The sequence below is a fragment of the Canis lupus genome, chromosome X (genome assembly GCF_003254725.2).
Source record: "Canis lupus dingo isolate Sandy chromosome X, ASM325472v2, whole genome shotgun sequence".
NCBI lineage: Eukaryota > Metazoa > Chordata > Mammalia > Carnivora > Canidae > Canis > Canis lupus.
This window is the reverse complement of record NC_064281.1, coordinates 122,982,824-123,004,686: the sequence shown is the minus strand read 5'-3', so window position 1 is coordinate 123,004,686 and position 21,863 is coordinate 122,982,824. Positions and strand designations below refer to the sequence as shown.

At 56.8% G+C, this 21,863-nt stretch overlaps 1 protein-coding gene across 7 annotated transcripts; it reads right to left on the bottom strand.

Moving 5' to 3' along the window:
- Positions 1-351: 351 nt before the first annotated feature.
- On the bottom strand, positions 352-21,833 carry IKBKG (inhibitor of nuclear factor kappa B kinase regulatory subunit gamma). Of its 7 annotated transcripts, none has more exons than XM_025460548.3 (10): positions 21,179-21,833; positions 17,765-17,966; positions 14,372-14,583; positions 8,443-8,561; positions 6,387-6,539; positions 5,766-5,862; positions 4,499-4,642; positions 4,095-4,237; positions 3,647-3,708; positions 352-3,439 (listed from the first exon to the last, which is right to left on the bottom strand). In XM_025460548.3, the coding sequence occupies exons 1-10, from the start codon at positions 21,275-21,277 to the stop codon at positions 3,297-3,299; spliced, it is 1,374 nt and encodes a 457-aa protein (XP_025316333.1). In that variant the 5' UTR covers positions 21,278-21,833; the 3' UTR covers positions 352-3,296. The 7 variants fall into 7 exon arrangements, with proteins under 7 accessions (XP_025316333.1, XP_025316338.1, XP_025316337.1 ...); XM_025460553.3 differs by having other exon boundaries at positions 21,646-21,833; XM_025460552.3 differs by having other exon boundaries at positions 5,787-5,862; positions 8,443-8,558; positions 21,179-21,633.
- Positions 21,834-21,863: the final 30 nt, after the last annotated feature.

Below are 21,863 nucleotides of genomic sequence, written 5' to 3'. Positions count from 1 at the left end.
CCCCCGAGCAGGGCTCCCACCAGCAGGGCTCCCGCAAGCAGGGCTCCCGCAAGCAGGGCTCCCCTGAGCAGGGCTCCCCGGAGCAGGGCCCCCACCAGCAGGGCTCCCCCCAGCAGGGCTCCCCCGAGCAGGGCCCCCACCAGCAGGGCTCCCCCGAGCAGGGCTCCCGCACCGGCCGCACATCAGCAGAACCCACAGGCACCACCACAGTCACCCCAGGCCCTGGTGGCCACCACGCCCTCCATCCTGCCACGCCGGCCCCCCGGCCCACCAGAGGTCTCCCTCTGTTCCTGGCTCACACCCCTTTTCGCCTGGTTTGCGTGTTTCAGGTACAGGTCAGGGCCGGAAGCGTTCTCATTGGCGACTTTATTGCTCACCTGGGTTTCTCTTAAGCACCGACGAGCGGGTAACAGAGGGCACGCGTGTGCGAGCAACAAGAGGGGACACAGGTACAGCAGGAGGTGCTTCTAGCTGTCTCTATCGGCAAGGCCAGGGCCAGGAGGGTCAAGGGGCCACAGCGAAGGAGGCAGGCAGGCTGCTTCCCCCGCAGGAGGCATCCAGACGCTTATTCTGGAAGCCCGATCTAGGGAAAGCCAGAAGGGAAGAAAGCGGAACCCCCCACTTCAGACTGAAAGGTCTGGCTTAAAGCCCACGCCGCCTGAGGCACACCGGGTCACACGGGGTGCCATCAGCAGCAGGCAGGGAGCAAGCGCACCCCAGGAACGGAAGCTTCGGAAGACCCGTGGCGCTCAGCCGCTGCCAGGCCCTGCCCCCAGAGCGTGGCTCCGCCGGCCCGGGGCCCAGGCACGAAAGGCTGCACAGCTCCTGGCGGCTGCTGCTTCATGGCCCGCATGGACGCCACAGCCGGAACCCCAGGAAAGTTCCCCAGGAAGTCACCATCTGCCTCTCACTGCACCTGCATCTCATCTTCGTCCTTTCAACTCCCTTTCAGAGGAGGAAGCCAGAGGAGGACTCGAAGCCCAGCCCTACACCGCTGGTGGCTGTCACCCAGGGCCCCGGTCAGTCCGACTGCTCTGTCCTATTGCAGGCAGCCTGCACCCTTCCTTCTGCCTGCAGCCACCGGCCCTAACCACAGTGTCCAGCAGGAGACGAGATGTCCCGAGGAGCGGCAGTCCCCACACCTGCAAGGGCCTGCCCCACACCACACCAGCTTTCCTTCCCACGGAGCGCCAAGTGCCTCTGCAGCCCAGCGGCCACCCTCACCCCAGGGGACAAGCCCCCGCAACGGAGCTGCTGGTCCTGGAGACACCGGTCCTCAACTGCACCTGCCCTAGTCTGTGGGCCCCAGGAGATATCCCTGTGCCGGGCCAAATGGTGGCCCGAAAGACATATGCATGTCCTAATGCACAGAATTTGTGATTACGACCCTATTTGGGAAAAGTCTTTGTGGATATAATGAAGATAAGGACCTCAAAATGACGTTAACCTAGATGATGGAGGTGGGCCCTAAACCCAGTGACTGGTGTTCTTGTAAGGGACAAGAAGAGAAGATGCAGTCAGGAAAAAGAAGAGGCCACGTAACCACAGAGGCAGAGAACGGAGTGACACGTCTACCGGCCCAGAATGCCACGGGCCACCACCCACGGAGGCTGGGAGACAGGCCTGCAGCTGATCTTTCCCTGAGCGCCTCCAAAAGAAACCAACCCTGCTGTCACCCTGATTTTAGCACCATGAGAGAATGAATTCTTGTTGTTCTAAGCCAAGCTGGTCATTTGTCACAGTGGCCACGGGAAATAAATATATCCCCCGAAACTGAAGTGCTAATGCAGAAAACTGCAGGTCAGGACTGAAACACAGCACCCGGGAGTGGGGAGCCTGTCTGCGCCTTTAACGTTTTCCCAAAGTTCAGTCATCTGCGAGGAGACACCCGGGCTCCGGGAACTGGAAAAGGTGCTCCCACTGCTGCACACGCCAGGCGCCCCCCGGGCCAGTCTCGTCTCCAGAACGGGCTGCCGGCCAGGCTGTCTTCGGCGACACCCCATTCCCAACCAGGGGAGGCCAGGGCATTCTTCCTCCACTTCTGATGTCCTTTGCTGACAACTGCGGGCTTAACGCCCTTGGCTTTGGCAGCCCTTGGCTTTGGCATCCGAGGAAACAGCCAGAAATCTTGCAAAGCAACAGTAAGGGGCCCTCTAGCGTTCAGAACCTGCCAATTGTCACCAAGTGGCTTCCCTTCACAAGGCTGGGGCATTTGGGGCTGGTGTGGGGAGCAGCATCACAAGCTTCTGCAACGTGATGAAAGGCAGCCACCACACAGAGCAGCAACACTCTCTGGGAGGACAAGAGCACGCAGTGGTGGTCGGTCGGAAAAGGAAAGGAAAAGTGCGCATGTGGAAGCACCTCCCTGTCAAACCATGAGCCCGTCACAACAATGGTAAACCCAAAGCAGGGAAGGGAAGGTGCACAGACGTGGCCACGCAAGGATGACCAACTTCAAGCCCAAAACACACTCACACAAAGTTAGAGGAAGAGAAGACAGTGGCAGTTTCTATCATACACAAGAGCCCATCCCACCAGTGACCAAAGAGCTCAAACCCACTGAGGAACAAAAGACTTACAGCCCAACAGAAAAATGGGCAAAACGTACAAATGAGCCATTAAGAGCAGAACTCGAAAAGGTCCTTCAAGCTCCGCAAACACACTCAGGCTCAATAGAGAGCGCCGTGCCCGACAAATGGCAAAAGCCCGCAGGCCGGGCACCCCTCGTGTGGGCAGGGCTCGATGCTCAGCGGTGCTGCTTCTAAGACCCTGACCCAAAGAGACACGTAAGTGACGCCCAAGGATGTTCAGTGCAGCATCGTTTGTGACAGTGAGTGGCGAGGGCCCAAGTGTTCATCTGAAGCTGACTGGTAAAATGGGCCGGCGGTGCAGCCTCCAAATGGAATACCACGCGGCCCACGAGGGTGCTGGGGCCACGGTGTGTGGAAGCGTGGGCGGGAGGCAAGGCTTCTGCCCGTCTTGGCTTGAGAAGTTCTCTGAGAGCCCTGGCCTTGATTCTTGAGTTCCCCAGTGGACGTGGAAACAGAGGGAGCCCCAGGGCAAGCAGTTCAAGCGGACAGAACGAGCAAAAGGAGCAGAGCATCAGGCCTAACCGGGGTTCCATGGGCCCTAAAAGAGGCAAACCAGCAGATGGGGGAGCTGAAGCATAAGGTCCTAGAGCTAGCTCGTGGGGCGCACAGAAGTGGCCTGTTCTGTGTCACCTAGCCCGTAACTCTGGACCGTGCGGCAGGAGAGCTCGCACCGGGCCGTCCTGTGCTGCTTACTGGCAGGCAGCCCTACTCGATGCACTCCATGACGTGTATCTGCAGGGTGTCCATATCAGGGGCCTGATACTGGCACTTGGGGCAGCAGAAGTCCGGTGGCTCCTCGGGGGGGCTTCTCCTCTGGATGGACACGGGCACGTGAAAGGAGGCGTGAACTGGAGAAAGAGAGGAAGCATCAGAGAGGACTGAGACTTGCTAGGCCTGTCGGGTCGGCCACTGGGGTCACCGCCGCTTGCGTCTTCCCTCTCAGCCCGCCCCGTCCCCAGGAGGGGACTGCACTCGGGACAGTGACTCTGGGGAGGCGAGATGGGCCCTTCTCTGGCACCCTGCCCTCTCCATCCCTTCTCCGACCGCTCACTCACCTGGGGTGACGGGTAAGGGAGCCTGGGAGACCTCCACGTGCCGCTTCCTCAGATCTTCAATCCTTTGAGAAGAGAAACTGTCAGATCAAAAGTATGCACGGAGGGGATCCCTGGGTGGCTCAGCGGTTGGGCGCCTGCCTTCGGCCCAGGGCCTGATCCTGGAGTCCCGGGACAGAGTCCCATGTCAGGCGCCCTGCATGGAGCCTGCTTCTCCCTCTGCCTGTGTTTCTGCCTCTCTCTCTCTCTCTCTCTCTTATGAATAAATAAATAAAATCTTTTAAAAAAAAAAGTATGCACGGAGCCAACGGAAGGATGGGGCAGGACAGGGCAGGAGAGGGAGAGCGGAGAGGGAGGGCCGGCTCAGCCTAACCTGACACACGCACGCGGTCACCACCGGGACCCCCGCACCCAGTCCCACCCCCCGTGGGGCGGGCCCTCCGAGGCCCACCTGGCCGACTCCTGACAGCTGGCCTTCAGCCTGCTGTACTCCCTCTGCAGCTGCTCCAGCTGATCCTGCAGGATCTCCTTCTTCTCAGCCAGCTTCTCCCGGGCCTGCCTCTCGGCCTGGAAGTCGGCCTTGTATATATCCGCCTGGCAAAGCCAAGAGAGGGGCACGCCCGCCAGCTGTGGGCCATTCACTGCCTGCTGGGGGATCGGGGACAGCCGGCTCCCACCCTCCCAGAGCCGGGGCACAGAGAGTCACCGCCAAGCGCAGACAGATCAAGGAAGAGCAAGGGGCTCAAAGGGCTTCCGTGAAGCCACCGCAAAATGACACCAGGGACATACCAGGGCCCAGGGCCCAGCAGGCCCAGTCGGCTGACCCGCACACGGGCCACAGAGAAGTGCCCTCACCTGAGCCTTTAGCACCGGGACGGTCTCCATCACGATCTTGTGCTGCTCGGCCTCTTCCTTCAGCTTGTCGATCACTTCCTGTTTGGCCACCAGGGCCTCCTCGGCCTGCTGGAGCTGCTGCTTGAGATCCTCCAGCTGCATTCCCTAGGAACGGGCAAGGGGGAACTGCGGGAGCCCAAACTGGCCCGTGGCAGGCACCAGGCTGCCACCAGGCCGGCTGCTGCTCCAGGTGAGAAGAACCAAAAGGAATCAATGAAAGATGGGCCCTGGCTGGCCAACCCTGGAGTGGTGGAGAGCACAAGACGACAGGGCGTGCACGGCACAGGAAAGGCAGAGGCTACAGGGAACCTTTGACATCATGTGGCACAACTTCCCACCCAGGCCAACACTCCCTTCCCAGAATCCCCAGCCGGACAGCCCACCTCTAACCTTTCAGCGGACAGGGCCATCCTCCCTCCTGAGGCCATCCCCTCCACGCTCAGCTGCTCTCCCGTGCTAACAGTCCACCACATGCCGCCACGAAGCTGAGACCTGTGGGTCCTGCCACCCTGCCATCCTACAAAGGTCTGCTGCTCCCTCCCAGATGCCCTCAGCCCCCCATGCACACACGCAGATGCATGCACACACAGACACAGCCACACATGCCAGCAAGCCTTCCTCCTGCAGATCGAAAGGCCACAGTTGTGTAACTAACTCTTCCTGGTGTGGTCGGTGTCAGGTGTTACCCTTACAAGCCTTAGAGATGTCCCCTGGGTACATTCGGGTTTGACAGCATCCTTCTTAAAACGCGATCACTTGACATTGCACCCAGTACAGGTCTGATGAAAACCAACCAGAAAAGGGCTCCCAGCACCACTCCCAGTAGTGTGATGAAGTGTCCCACGCCTCACCTTGGCTCTGGGATCTCTGAGCCAGGAGCCAAGCTGGTGGGAAGGACTGGCCACGGAGACAAGCATGTTCCCAGGCCACACAGAGCGCCGCCAGAGGCCCGGCCCAGGGGACCGTAGGCCACACACAGCACAGCCCTAGGATCCCAGTCTCCCACCACCCGCGCTGAGCTGTCACACTGCGACCTTGACAAAGGTCTACGACAAGTCAAACATCCCCCCCAAAATCAAATTCTGGCAAGTGTTCAAATAAGAACTTGAGCTCCCATGGCCCTAAATCAGTGGCAGCAGGTCCCGAGCTCTGCTGTTTCTAGGCGGCAGGGAGAGGAAGCGAAGCAAAGTCAGTCCTACAGTCCCCGCGACAGCCCCACCATACTCACTCGGTTTCGTTCGCTGCTCACCATGCTGCTCTTGATGTGGTTGTCATACTCCTGGAAGAGCTGGTGATAGGCCACCTGTAGCTGGGCCAGCTTCCGCCTAAGGAAGAGGAGCCTTTGCTGGAGAAACCACCTTGTCCTGACCCCGCTCCACGGTCCTCCTCCTCATGTCCACAGACCAGAAAGGGGCTTGCTTGCAGGGTGCGTTTGTGCCTTCAAGGCCAGCAGCCCTAAGACAGGCTTTACTAAATGCTTAGTATCCCTTTGTTTAAGGCTAACGTTTTTAAAAATAAGAACCGTCTATAATAAAGTGGAACAGTCCTGGGCTCTTCAAAAAAGTGAACTCTGTGAAAAACACAGAGATGTGGGAGAAGTGTTCTAGATTAATGGAGACTCCAAGGCACACCAACGGATGCAATGCAGGGACTGGGACCAGACGCTGTTGCCACGTGGGCCCAAAGGGGGCGTCCGGACGTGGACTGAAGAGCACATACCATCGCATCAGAGATGGATCGTGTAGGTGTGATGACGGTAAGGGACGGCCCGCAGACGGGCTCGCTGACAGGCAGAAAGCCCCCGATGGCCCTCTGGTCTCTGTCCCCCCGGGGGCAGGAAGCCACTCACTTCTCCTCCGAGGCAGCCTGGCGCTCCATGCGCAGGGCCGCCTCCACGCTCTGGCTCTGCATGCGCAGCTGGTCCACCTGCACGCTGTGCTGCTGCTGCAGCGCCTCCCGCTCGCTCTCCAGCTGCCGGGCCTGCTCGCTGGCAGCCCGGGCCCTGGCACGGGGGAAGGGGGAGGTCACGGGAGGGCCTCGGCAGGAGTGGGGGGCAGGGTGTCGGGGCGTTCACAGGATCCCCGCGGCACTGAGGAGGAGCTCGAAGCCCGACGGCCCTGGAAGCTCTGCGGCCTGCAGGCAGAGCGCCGTCACGGGGGCAGGAGTTGCTCAGAACATCCTGCCAACGCACAGCCGATCTGCCGTGAGAAAGGACGTGGCTCTCGGATGTCAGGGGGGCAGGGGGGACACACGGTTACCAGAGATGGGACAACCACAGAGAGCCAGCTTGGGGGCGACTCTTTCCCTCCCAGTCACTGTTCTAGAAGCGGCAAGAAGGCGGCTGACCCACCTCCATGGCTCAGCTGCAGTCCCAAATGCATCCGCCTGCAAGAGGAGCCTCCCCAGCCTGGCTGGGTGACAGCAATGGTGCCACAGCTCGTCTCTTCTCACCAGGCCCTCCATGCTCTAAGCCCTAGCACCCCCTAGCCCCCAATCTCCCATCTCCAGTCTCCTATCTTCTCACAGCTCCCCAGATCTCTAACCATGTCATCCTGCTGGCCCCAGGCCCTGCACGGTCCCCACCCCACCGCAGAGGCGACAGGGGCTGCTAGGGCGGGAGGGGGTGGGGCCTGCTGGGGATCATCGCTGGTCTCGCTGTTTCTCCACACCTGTCCAAACAGACTGAGCACGTTTCCATCTGTGAGCTGACGTGGTCATCACCAGGTGGGCCCGCTGCCTGCCCGGGGCGCGGCGCAAGGGTGAGTGCCATTCCCGCAGGACAGACCCCAGGCTCGGGGGACCTCCGTGTGTCAGAGGCGTGAAGCTCTTCAAAGGGCCACACGGAAGGACCTGAGACACCAGCAGGGCTGTGAGGCCGAGCTGTCCAGCTTACCATCTATATGGCCAGCCACAGGGGATAGGACACAGAAGGACACTGCCTGGGAGCCCACACTTGCTGACGTCTGTGCATGGTCGCTAATGGACCAAAATTGCCCCCAGCGGTTTTTTTTTTTTTAAGATTTTACTTATTTACTCGTGAGCAACACATAGAAAAGGCAGAGACACAGGCAAAGGGAGAAGCAGGCTCCCTGTGGGGAGCCCAATGTGGGACTCGATCCCAGGACCCCGGGATCACGCCCTGGGCCAAAGGGCAGACACTCGACCACTGAGCCACCCGGACGCCCCACCCCAGCGGTTTCTTTCACGTACACAGAAAACAGGCAGAAAGGACACCAAATTGTCCTAAAAACAACACATGGGATTGTAGACACCTGGAGGCCGGGGCGGGGTGGGGGGACACAGGGGCAAACAGCAACGCGACAAGCCCAAGGCGAGCAAGCACAACCTTGTGACACCTTTGCTCACACTCCGATTTCTAGATGGAAGCACGTCCACAAGGTCCCCCCAGCGTGGACGACGGCCAACACCATCCTGCCCCCTCCCCTGGGGGGAAGGCAGCCCTGCCGCCACCACGGGGGTCCACCTTTCTCTCTGGAGGGCAGCACCCGGGGCCGTGAGAGCCGAGGAAGCACTGGTGCCTCAGACCCGGGGAGCCGCTTACGGGAACCCCGCCGCGCAGAAAAGAGCAACTGGCCGGCCGCTGGCTTCAGCGGGCCACTTGCGAAGTTGGCCCTCGGGGGGCACCTGGGCGGCGGGCTGCGGGCTGCGGCGAGTCCCCTACGCCAACGTGACCCCCATACTGCAAAGGATGGTCCCTGTGCCCGGACTGCTCGCACGACAGGAGAGTTTGTGCAGCGCCTGCTCTCCCGTGGGAGGCGGGAAACCCTTTCCCGGGATCATTACAGCTGAGCCCTCGCGGACGAGGCCGCCAGACGCCCCTCAGCTGCCTCTCTCTTCTCGGGCACCCCAACGGCAGCCCCGGGGGGCGTTCCCGTCCCACTCACCTGCCCTCCAAAGCCTGCCGCTCCTTGGTGGCGGCCTCCAAACGACTCTGGCTCTCCTGGAGCTCCCCCAGCAGGGACGTCACCTGGGCTTTCACGGAAGCCTTGTCTTCAGCCATCTGCTGCATGAAAAAAAGCCACTTCCTGTCAGTGATGCTTTCTTGCCAGCTGCCACCCACCCCTGACATCCCCGAACCCCAGGGCAGCTGGCAGGTACTAAGACATGTCACCTGAGGGCTTCTGTCCTGCCCCCAACACCACCACCCGTCTCACCACTCACCTCTGGAAGCTTCCCAGGCCCCCGCAAGGAACCGTCCCATGACCCCACACTCCCCAAGCCCTCCTCATGCCTGCAGACACAGGGGCGCAGAGCTGCCTCGAGTCCTATGAGGCTGACGAGCAGGCTGTGAAGAGGGAGTCCAGCAGGACGTGGTGCCGAGGGAGGTTAGACCTCATGGGTCTAAACACACGCTCCAGGGGCGTCCGGGTGGCTCAGTGGTCGAGCGTCTGCCTTTGGCTCAGGGCGGGATTCTGGGGTCCTGGGATCGAGTCCCAGATCAGGCTCCCTGCAGGGAGCCTGCTTCTCCCTCTGCCTGTGTCTCTGTCTCTCTGTGTCGCTCATGAATAAATACACACTCCACTCCGCAGGCCAAGGCCACCAGGAGAGAGCCAGCCTGACACCTTCCAGAAGGCCTCTCTAGCAGTGACAAGACTCAAGAGTTGTCCGAACTCCCCGATGCCCGGTCCCCCTCATCCAACCATCCAGACGAGGTCCCTGGCGACCTCCGGCCACTCGGCCCAGATTCGGCGCCCAGCCCTCCATATCCAGAACCCTCGGCAGCAACGGCCACTCCCGGCCCCCGAGCCCCTGCCGCGGCCTCCTGTGCGCGCACACACCATGCCGGCCACTCCCTGCCCTGCGAGCGCAGTCCCAAGGCCCGGGCCCTCGTGCCCCAACGTCCCTGGGTGTGCCCTCGACGCCTGCCATCCCCTGCAGGCTGACAGCTTCCAAAATCACACCTCCAGGACAGATTCCTGCCGTGCGCCCCGGCCTAGCTATGCAGCTACCTGCCCCCTGCCTCCACATCTGTGCCTTCAGCAGGCCCGGGGGTGCGGGCCCACCCTGCTCAGAGGCCCTCGCCAGGAGCTGCAGTGACTCCCACCTGGGCTCCCATCCACTCCTGGGTCTTCTATGAAGAATCACAGAGTGGGGAGCTCGAGACACTAACATAGCACGTCCCGGTTTGGGAGGCCAGAAGTCCGAGAGCAAGGTGTGGGCAGGGTTGGTGCCTTCTGAGGGGTTGCGGTGGGGGGACGTCTGTGCCAGGGCTCCGCCAGCCTCCTGGAGGCTGCCAGCAGTCCCTGGCGCTCCTTGGCTCGTGGGTGCATCACCCCAACCTCTGCCTCCATCATCACGTGGCTGTCTTCCCTGTGTGTCTTTGCGTCTGTCTCTCCTCCGGTAAGGACAGCAATTGCTGGTTTTAGACCCAGGCTAATCCACTACGACCACATCTCAACTTCGTTATCTCTGCAGACTCTCTTTCCAGAACACATTCTGAGGTACGGGGTTTAGGATGTGGACATTTTTTTTTCGTGAGACACCATTTAATCCCGTAATACCCCTGCACACTCTGTAGCCTACAGGAAACCACATCAGGTCTCACGCTATCACAGCAGCCCCCACGGTCCCTGGCACGCTGGAGTCAAAGCCTCACTCCTTCCACTGGCCCTACTAAGCCCACATAACCAGCTCCTACCATGACTCTCCCCACCCACTCTTTAGCCACCTCCACACGGCTTTCAGCCACGTTTGCCTCTTTGGTGTTCCCTGAAAATGACAGGCGTGTCCCCGCCTCAGGACCTTTGCATATGCTTTCCCATCCCCTAAAACATGCTGCCCCCAGATACCCCTCACTGTGTTCTGGTCCTTACTAGAATGCACTTCAGCAAAGGTCTCCCCACTGACTAGTGCAAATACCACCCAGCACCTGGCCTGTCACATCAATGTCTCCACTTGGATATTTAGCAGTGCTCTCAAGACTGCATGCTCGGGACGCCTGGGTGGCTCAGTGGTTCAGCGTCTACCTTGGGCTCAAGGCATGATCCCAGAGTCCTGGGATCGAGTCCTGCATCGGGCTCCCTGCAGGGAGCCTGCTTCTCTGCCTATGTCTCTGCCTCTCTCTGTGTGTCTCTCAAAAATAATATTTTTTTTAAAAAAACTGCAAGCCTGGCAGCCCCCAAAAAGCCAGTTCCACTCACAGCCCTCCTTGTCAGCTGAGAGCAAATCCATCGTCCAGCTACCAGGAGAAAAACCTCGGAGTCCCTCCTGACTCCTCTCTGTATCTCACAGCTCACATCTAACGCATCAGGAAATCCTGTCAAAATATACTGATGGCACAATATGGTGTATCCATTTGATGACGCTAAATGATTAATGTTAACTGTTTAAGGTGAGATAGCGGTTTTGCAGTTAGTCTTTTTTAAATCCCTTCTTAGAGATGTACGCTGAAATTTTCACAGATGAAATCATGGTGTCTAGAACTTGCTTCAAATTAAAGGGGGAAAAAATTAAAGGGGGAATTCCTAGATATTTACCTGATAATGAAAACACATGTCCACACGCAAATATTCATAGCATTACTGGGGGCGCCTGGCTGACTCAGTGGAAGAGGTAGGAGAATCCTGAGCTCGGGGTCATGAGTTTGAGCCCCACACTGGGTGTAGAGATTACTTAAATAAAAAAAACTTAAAAAAAGAAATAGAGAGGCCCGATTGGTTAAGAGTCTGCCTCTGGCTCAGGTCATGATCCCGGGTCCTGAGATCCAGCCCCGAGTCAGGCTCCCTGCTCAGTGGGGAGTCCGCTTCTCCCTCTCCCTCTGCCCTCTGCTCATGCACCCATGCTCGGTCACTCTCTAACAAGCATAATCTTGCAACAGCTAAAGAGTGAAAATTACCCAAATGTCCACGAACTGGTGAATAGCTAAACAAAACGTGGCCTCTCCATACACTGGACCAGGACGCCACCATAAAAGGGAAGGACGTACTCCTACAGGCTACAACATGGATGAACCTCGAAGATATTTACGCTGAATGAAAGAGGCCAGATGCGAGGGGCACGTACTGTATGATTCCACTGGTACGAAATGTCCAGAATAAGAAGCCCACAGACAGAAAGCAGAGTGGAGAGTGCCAGGGGCTGAGGGAAAGGGCGCAGAGTGCCTGCTAATGAGGATGCACTTTCTTTGGTGGGGGCAGGGGTGGATGTTTTGGAACTAGGGAGTGGCAATGGTTATACAAGTCTATGAATATACTAAAAAGCCCCCGGATTCTATACTTTAAAAGAGTGAATTCTGAGGCACCTGGATGGCTTAGTCAGTGAAGTGTCTTCCTTGCTCAGGTCATGGCCCCAGGGTCCTGAGACCGAGCCCCACGTCCGGCTCCCTGCTCGGCCGGGAGCCTGCTTCTTCTCTCCCTGCTCCTGCCCCTGCTTGTGCCCTCTCACTCTCTCAAATAAATTAAATCTTTTTTTTTAATTTTTTTTTATTTTTATTTATGATAGTCACACACAGAGAGAGAGAGAGGCAGAGACATAGGCAGAGGGAGAAGCAGGCTCCATGCACCGGGAGCCCGACATGGGATTCGATCCTGGGTCTCCAGGATTGCGCCCTGGGCCAAAGGCAGGCACTAAACCGCTGCGCCACCCAGGGATCCCTTTAAAAAATAAATAAATAAAAGGGTTATTTTATGGTGTGTGAATTCTATCTCAGTAAACCTTTTTTTTTTTTTTTTTAAATCTCCAGGGGATCCCTGGGTGGCTCCGCGGTTTAGCGCCTGCCTTTGGCCCAGGGCACGATCCTGGAGTCCCGGGATCACGTCCCACGTCGGGCTCCCGGCATGGAGCCTGCCTCTCCCTCTGCCTGTGTCTCTGCCTCTCTCTCTATGTCTATCATAAATAAATAAAATCTTTAAAAAAATAAAATAAACTCCAACCTATGGTTCTACTGGCTTCCAAGTGATGGGCACTTGCTTGGTGCCTGGGTTGTTGTGCCAGTCAACATGGAAGAGCTTCTCTTAGAGGTGCACCTGGGGTGAGGCTGCTGAGTCTGCAACCTGAAGACAAAATGCTCAACAGTTTTTCAAAGTAGTGGCGCCAACTGCCACTGCCACCAGCAACATGAAGCCAGGTCCCCTCCAATAGCCGCTACTGCCAGGCGTGTCAGCCAAGAAAGAGCACTGCGGCAGCGGTCCTGATCCCTGCTCTGCTCTGAAACCAGCATCCCATCCCGGGCCGCACGGACAGATGCCCTGAAGGCATTTAGCAGAGAGCACGGAGTCCACCTGTTCAAGGCTGGGATGGGCCGAATGGTGGCCCCCAAAAGATATGTCCAGGTCCTAACCCCCAGTACCATAGATGGGACCTGATCTGGAGACAGGGGCTTTGCAGATGCAGTCAGGTCACGACCAGTCATGCTGGAAGAGGCGGGGGTGGGAGATACAGTGACTGTGGAGAATTACAAAAGAAATCCGCACAAAAGACTTGGATTCCTTCCAAACCCCTGCGCTCGGTGACCTGACCACGCTTGAACACGGTTTCTAGCAGCCAAAGGCTGCCATCCTGGGAGACCCAGCCCCCCACAGGCATGTCTACCTGGCAAAGTTCAACGATGCCAAATCTGACCGGTTCAGCCACCACTGGACACAGGGGCCCACCCCTTCCCCAGAGCATTTGCTAAGAGGGCTCCCAACTCGAACCCTTCTCTGCGCCTTTGAAACGTCTATGTACCTCCTACAACCCAGGAGGGTCTTTCTCAAGGACCTGTGAAGCCCTCCTTTGAGCTGGACTCCCCATGAAGGACAGAGCCTCAGAAGCCCAGGCCCCATGCCAGAGGGAACCCTAACTTCCATAGCCAGCTCGCCTCCGCATTGACGCTGACCTGACCGACCCTCTGCGAGTTTTCGCTTCAGCACCTGCTCCCTCCTCCTCCTCCTCCCCCTCCTCCCCCTCTCCTCCTTGAGAATACACGTATGTCAACATGGAGCTCAGCTCTTTCCCCTGCTGTCAGTAATTACCAAATAAGACCTTTTCTCACCACGGTAACTATGTCCAGCTGTATTTCTCTTCAACGCTGGCGTCTCTGTAAAAGGAGAGACGCACGGAGAGGGACACGCAGGGAGAAGGCGCTGGGATGACTGACGCGGAGGTGGAGCGATGTATCTACAAGCCAGAGGAGGCCAAAGACGGCAGGCAGAGCCCAGGCTGGGAGCATTCTTTTACTCAGGAACAGGTTCTCCCTGGGGGCATCCAGAATGTACCAACCCTGCCTGTATCTTGCTCTTGGACCTCTGGCCTCCAGAACTGGGAAATAATATGTTTCTGTTTCTCAAAGCCACCCAGTTTGTGATCCTTTGTTATGGCAACCCCAGGAACCTGGCACACTCACCAGGAGCCTCCCAAGTGCAGAAGGTGTAATTCCTTGCGGGGGCGGGGGGGGGGGGGGGAACACACCTCTGGGCTTCACGTCTGGGGGGCAGGGCCTGGATATCCAAGGTCACCCGCAGGAGCTCCGGGTCTCCGGGACCCACTCCACACCCAAGGCCCCGGGAACCAGTACCCCGTGCAGGTTGTCACACATCACTACGGGAGACGCCGTCCCTGCTCTCTCCCAGACCCTGCCCTGAGCTCCTTTCGTCCTTGCTGGTTCCAACCCGTGTGCTTTCACCGTGAGTGACCATAACCACCATAACTGTGAGCCGATCTACGGCTCTTCTGAGTCCTGGGAGCCCCCCTGGTGGAGCACCGAGCCTCAGGGCGCACTCGGGGAGCCCTGAGCGTACTGGGACCCCCGTGGTTTTCAGAATGTAGGTGGCTGGTGTGACAGGCGGCCAGAAGCCCCGGCTGCCGGGGAGGGACCCAGGCCGCCCCTCTGGCTACCTGCTGACATCGCTTCAGGTGTTCCACCTCCTGCAGGGCCTGCTCCCTCTGCGTCCTCAGGTCGAGCTTCTCCAGACTCAGTCTCTCCACCAGTTTCCTGGCTTCCTGGAACTTCTGCATGAGGAACTCCTTCTCCTTCCTCTGGCTGCCCTGGAAACGCTGCAGCTCCTCACAGCGCTCCCGGAGCATCTGGTTGCTCTGCCGGATGGCATCTGTGGCAGAGGAGATGGGAGGGAGGTCAGACTCGGCAGGTGGGCCCATCACGGCGCCCTCCCTACTGCGCTGTGCAGCCTCTCACACAGAGATGGCCTTGAAACACTTCTTCCTATTTTGCATAACACTTTCAAAGTTATTTATGGCACTGATAAAGCCCCTAAGTTTCTCCAGAGAGACTGAATACAACAGCTTTGTTTACAAGTGTGTGCCAATGGGACACCTGGGTGGCTCAGTGGTTGAGCGACTGTCTTTAGCTTGGGGCGTGATCCCGGGGTCCTGGGATCGAGTCCCACATCGGGCTCCCCGCAGAGAGCCAGCTTCTCCCTCTGCCTCTCTCTCTGGATCTCTCATGAATAAATAAGATCTTCAAGTCAAATAAAATATAAAAGTATATGCCCAGTGCCACTTTCTTTGTAAGTGGCTCAAACCCATTGGTATCCTGGCCAGGTCCAGGGCTCGCCAGCCTGCCCTGGGGCGCTCAGGCATCCCCTTCAGAATCAGGAAACCCCAGGCTACCCACAGACTCAGGGAAGGCCACCAGGGCAAATGGCCCCTTGGCATCGCTGGCCACAGCCTGGAAGGACCAGAAGGCTCGAAGTGCCCCAGTGAGTGGCCTCCCTGAGCCTCACTGTCCCCACCTGCATGTTCAACAGAAATAATCACACCCACCTCACAGGATCACAAGAGTTAAATGAAAAAGCAAAGTGCTCTGGGCACAATGAACGTTCGAGAAACCACCAGTCCCCCCATCACCAGGCTGAAGGATGAGTATGTGCCAAGGCCAGGCAGTCAGCAGAGGCTGAGGAAAGGAGAGCCACACACTCAGGGACACCCTGGGCAGAAGACCATCGAGGGGTGACAAAACTGATCGGTGACACACAAAGGTTCTCACAACTACAGAACTGTGTAAGATCAGAAAGAGCAGTAGCTTCATGTCACTCTCTAGTCAAAACCCTTCACTAGCTAACTAGTGCCTGTTGACGGAATATTCTTTTACTCAAAAGGCAGTAGCAGTGGCTTCTGAGCCCAGCTCACTCTACTGCCCCCATGTGACCCCCCCTGCAGGGGAGGCAAGCTGAGTGTGGCCCTTAAACAGGGTCTCCTGCCTCAGGCATGCTTCTGCCACCCACCTCCACCCCCCCCACCGAGCCTCAACTCATAGGCAACTTCTTTTTCTATCAAGGTAAAATTCGCATAACCCCAAATTCATCATTTTAAGTATTTTATAGTACACAGTCATTCAGGGGTTTCTGTGTACTCACAAAGCTATGCACAATCACCTCTAGCTAGTTCCAGAACATTCCCATCACCCCCCCAACAAAAAAACCTGAATCCAGTGGCAGTCACTTCCTCATCACCCCCAGCCTCTGGCATCCACTTAGCGGATTCTCCGGATCTGCCTCTCCTAGAAACATCTCATCAACAGACTCCTGTACTAGGTACATGCAACTTCTTTCCTAACGTCCCCCCGAAATATTGCAAGCAAAGTCTACATCCACTCCCCTGCCCCCTCCTCCCTAGGCACAATCATCAGCATTGCTGGGGGTGGACACCCTCAGGGCCCCGGGGGGTTTAACCCAGGGCCTGACACATGGCACCCATTTGACAGAGATGTGCAGAGCCAACACTGTGTGGGGGCAACACACTGCACAACCGAGCGTCAGGTAGCGCAGCTGGAGGCCATGCAGCTTCAAGGTCTCCATGGGCTACTAAAGCCTCAGCTCCCTGCATGGGGAGCTGGTGGTGCCGTGATCCCTCTACAGCCAACCTGCCACACTCTTGTCCCCAAGTCTCCCTTGCCAGAGTACCCTCTCTTACAGCAGAGGCTACACACACAGTCATTGAAAGTGTGCGCCCTCCCCACCTCCAACCTGACTCCCAGCTCTATGTGACCCCAAGACAGTTGACATTAGGGACACCGTTGGCTGTCATAACCGGAAGAGTGCTATTGGCATCTAGTGGGTAGAGGCCAGGGATGCTGCTCAACACCATGCAGTGGCCAGGACAGCCGTAGATGTCTAAGCATGATGACAAGGTGGGGGGCGGGTGAAGGCGGGCACAAATGTGGCCCACGCAAAGGCCGCCAGCCGCCCCCCTGGGAACAGGAGAAGCTGCCCGCGCCCCATCCGCGTGAGGACAAGGCAGGTGAGTGCGCGGAGGTCGAGGTGGGGACGGAAATGGGACCCCTGGCCGCGCTCTCGCCCCAGCACCGCGGGCACGCAACCCCTGACCCAGCCTCCTGCCGGGCCGGCCACGCCCCTTCCCAGGGCCGACCATGCCCCTTCCCAGGGCCAGCCACGCCCCCTCCCCAGGAGCCGCTGGGCCGCTCCCAGTACGGCCTGGCGCTTAAGGGACCGGGATGGAGACACAAGAGCCCGGCCACGGTGGCCCCACTGGGGCAACTCGCAGGGCTCGCTGCAGCCCCTGAGCTCCCTGAGTCCACGCCCCTTCCCAGGGCCGGCCACGCCCCTTCCCAGGACAGGCCACGCCCCTTCCCAGGGCCGGCCACGCCCCCCAGGAGCCACACGGCTGCTCCCAGAAGGGCCGCGCTTAAGGGATCCCGATGGAGACACAAGAGCCTGGCCACCGCGGCCCCACTGGGGCAACTCGCAGTGCTCGCTGCAGCCCCTGAGCTCCCTGAGTCCGCGCCCCCTCCCAGGGCCAGCCACGCCCCTTCCCAGGACAGGCCACGCCCCTTCCCAGGGCCGGTCACGCCCCCCAGGAGCCGCTGGGCCGCTCCCAGGACAGCCTGGCGCTTAAGGGACCGGGATGGAGACACAAGAGCCCGGCCACGGTGGCCCCACTGGGGCAACTCGCAGGGCTCGCTGCAGCCCCTGAGCTCCCTGCAGGGTCGGCGGGCGCTGCAGTCCCGCTTCTCCCTGTGCCCACTCCCGCTTCTTCCCTGTCCTCTCCCTCCCTTCCCTTCCCCAGTGGGGGTCTGAGAGCACTCTAAATAAAAACTTCCTGGACGTCAATCTATACCTCAGAGTCCATTTCCAGGGAATCTCACCTGAAACAAGCGGGAAGGTGGTCGAGTTTGAATCACCAGCTGGCTCTCAGGTACACCCCCACCCAGACCCAGCAAAAGCAGACACAGATGAGTAGACTAAGCCTCCCCCCACCCAACAGGGCTGGGATCTCTGACGTTTTACCCCGCACACTTGCTGCCCTCCTCACCCCGGAGCTCTTGATTCTCCTCCAGACAGCGTTGGTAGGTCTCAGGAGTGCCCTGCTCGGAAGGTAGGTGGAGCATAGCTGGCTTCCCCAAAGAAGACTCTTCACCCAGCACGTCCTGGTCCCCGGCCGGGCCGCCACTGGGCTGCACCATCTCACTTGGCTGACTCTTCCAGGGGGCCCTGCTCATCCAACAAGTCAGGGTCTAGAAGAGAAAGGCAGCAGAGGATTCACATGACACCCCCGCAGAATTCTCTTACCTTGCAGGACAAGGGGTGCAGTCTGTGGAGTTCTGGGGCTACACTTTAAGCAGAATGCTGAGCACTTTATCAAGTGTGATAGAAAGCTAAAACAGGCTTTTTCAGTCTACAAGGTGGCATATACTCTCATTCCGAAGGGAGTTGCAGTCCCATACGTGGGGTCAGAAAGGCCATGCTGCAGCACTTGTTAAAAACTACCAAGCACCTGTCTCCAGGCTGCAAACTAAAATTAAGAATTTCACAAGAGAACAGAAATTAGGGAGAGGGTTATTTTCGTAGGGAGGTGTCAGTGTGCTGTGGATCCTACCTGCTACATACACCTCCAAGCTGGAGTGAAGAATGCTAGCCCCCATCTCCTGTAGTACCTTGAATCCTGACCTCCAAAACCTATGAATGTGACCTTATTCGAAAAAAGGATTTTTTTGCAGGTCTAAGTAAGTGAAGGATCTTGAGATGAGATCATCCTGGATTAGAGTGGCCTTAAATCCAATGACAAGTGTCCTTAGAAGAGGCACAAACACGGAGGCCACATGACCACAGAGATTAGACTGACAGTGGCCACAAGCTAAGGAAGGCCTGGAACCACCTGCAGCTGGAAAAGGCAGGAAGGATCCTCCCCCTGAGTCCGCTGAGGGAGTGTGGCCCTGAAGACACGTTGATTTCAGACTTCTGGCCTCCAGAATTGGAGAGGATAAAGGTCTGTTGTCTTAGCCACTCGGCTTACACTCATCTCTCACAGCAGCTTTAGGAAATTAATCCACGTAGGATGAGGGGCTTCAAGGACACCACTCAGAACCTGATGAGTGTTTGCTGGAACTGAGGGCCTGAAGGGGATATATAGTATCTGATGCGTGCCAAGGAATCTAAAAGTGGGGCAGCCTGGGTAGCTCAGCGGTTTAGGGCCGCCTTCAGCCCAGGGTGTGATCCTGGAGACCCAAGATCAAGTCCCACGTCGGGCTCCCTGCGTGGAGCCTGCTTCTCCCTCTGCCTGTGTCACTGTCTGTCTCTCTCTCTCTCTCTGTGTGTGTGTGTGTGTGTGTGTCTCATGAATAAATAAATAAAATATTTTTAAAAAGGAATCTGGGGGATCCCTGGGTGGCTCAGCGGTTTGGCGCCTGCCTTTGGCCCAGGGCGCGATCCTGGAGTCCCGGAATCGAGTCCCATGTCAGGCTCCCGGCATGGAACCTGCTTCTCCCTCCTCCTGTGTCTCTGCCTCTCTCTCTCTCTATGTCTATCATAAGTAAATAAATCTTTAAAAAAATATTTAAAAAAATAAAAAATAAAAAAAATAAAAAGGAATCTGAAAGTGGGAGCTGCCCAGCCTAAGACAGCAGGGCAAAGACACATGCAGAGCTGTTTGCATTGTCCTATAAAGTACAGAAGTTGGCCATGAGGGACATCACTAGCCTAAAGGCCTTTTAAATTCTGCCCAAGAAGACTACCTGGAGGAGGAGGCCGATCCTAAGACAAGCTTGCAGGAGCAGGCCCTGAGCTGAGAGAGGATGGCTTTAATGCCATAAACTGTTACATTTATACTGCTCCACTGGATTCCACTGAACTCCCCCCACGAACCCATCGGCGGTATCTGGGGAGCCACTGATCCTTCTCTGAGCTTCCAGAAGAGCCCACTCCCTGGTTCTCCCCCTGCCTCACTGGCTGCTCCTGCTCAGACCCTTTCATTGGCTCTTCCTCACTAACCCAGCCCATCATGTTGTGGTGCCCCCCAAACTCTGTTCTGGGGTCTCTCCTCTACCTAGAGTCACTCCAGTACACAGTTCATTCACCCTCACAGCTTTAACCCCCCACTCTCCAAATTACACCTTTCTTCAAGGTGTAATGATGCTGACGATGCTCCAAATTACACCTTTCCTCAACTCCAGACACCTAGCAAACTCAACATCTCCACTTGGTTAGCTGGCATTGCTCTCAAACTAACCTTAAAATCACACTCCTGACAGCCCCCCAAAGCCAGTTCCACCCACAGCCCTCCTTATTGTCAGCTGATGTCCAGCTATAGGACAAAAACCTCAGACTCCTGTGCCTCCTCTTGACTCCTGTGTCTCTCAGCTCACATGTAATGCATCAGGAAATCCTGTCAAAATGTATCCCAGAACCTACTTGATGACACTAAGCAATTATTGTTAAGTATTTTAAGTGTGACAGTGGTGTTGTGGTTGTTTGTTAATTCTTTCTCAGACGCGTGCTGAAATATTTACAGATGAAATGATATGGTGTCAGGAACTTGCTTCAAATAATGTGGGAACTCCTAGGTATGTACCTGAGAAAAACGAAAACACATGTGTACACACAAATGCTCGTAGCAGCATTATTCACACCAGCCAAAGCATGGAAATGACCCAAATGCCCATCAACTGATGAGTAAACAAAATCTAGTACATCCACATGCTACAAGATGGACAAATCTTGCAAAAATTATGGTAAAAACAAAAGCAAGTCATAAAAGCCCGCATATAATATTATTCCATTTACATGAAATGTGCAGAAGAGGCAAATCCATCGAGGCAGAAACATTGGTGGATACTTAAGGGCTGGGAGAGATGGGGTAATGGGGTGATAGCTAAAGAGACACCGGGTTTTTTGGAGTCCTGAAAGTGTTCTGAAATGAGAGAGTAGTGATGGCTGCACAACCCTGAATATACTACAAACCAATGAACTGTACACTTTACATGGGTGAACTGTGTGGTTTGAGAATTAGATCTCAACAAAGCTATTGAAAATAATAAAGGAAGAGGATTGTAAGGGGTACAAATTAAACAAAATTAACATTGAGTTGACAACTGTCAAAGCTGGAGAGTGAGGACATGAGATTCACCCTACTATTCTTTCTACTTTCGAACATCTTTGAAATTTTTCATAATAAAATGCTCAAAGCATTTCGAGCATCCACCCATCTGGATTACTGCAGTGACATCTTAAAGGTCACCCTGCTCCTATCGTTGTCCCCTATAGTTTGTTCTCCCCACAAGGGCCAGATCAGCCTAAAAGGGAATTCCGATCATGTCCGTCCTCTACACTGTTCCCTACCACAGTTCCTCATTGCCCCGCGTGTAAAAGCCAAAAGTTCTAAAATGGCCCGCAAGCTCTGAACGAAGTTGTCCCTCATTGCTTCCTCTCCGAGTATTCTCCGCTCACTCACTCTGCTCCAGCTATAGTGGTCTCCTTGCTGTTCCTCGAACATGCCAGGAGGGCTCATCCATCCTCGGGTCACAGAAAAGGTCTGAGCTCGGGTAAACATTAATCATTTTTGCAAGGTGAGTAAACTGAGGCACATGAAGATATGTAATTGCCAAACTACATCTGAGACCTTTTAAAAGAATTTAACAAGCTCTTATGCAGTCAAGTTTGATGAACAGAAAATGTCTCCAAACTATAGAAGAGTCACCCACGAAGCAAGGGTGTGGTCAGACTCCGCGACGGCGGCGGGAGGGGCAGAAACAGCCCCAAGGTAACCCGGCTCCTGCATCGGGCCAAGGCGGGCTCTACAAGCAGGCGGCAGAAACGAGCCAGGGCCCAACAAGAGGGGGAAGCAAGGACGTCCGAGCGAGTGTCGGAGGCGGCGGAACGCCCACCAATAGTACCCTGTCTTCGGGAAGAAGACCACACCTGTCAGCAGCGTCGGTCCGACGTGAAAAGGGCAGGAACGGCGAGCCTCGAGCACTCCTCGGACCCTGGCGTTCCGAGAAAGTCCGAGAACCCTTCCCTTGTCCCGCTGCCGAAACCCACACTTCCGGCTTTCGGTGTCGTAGCTGTGAGATCCGGAAGTAAAACACACAAGCCCCGCCCCTGTACGGGAACCGGCGGAGGCGTGCCAGAGGCCGTGC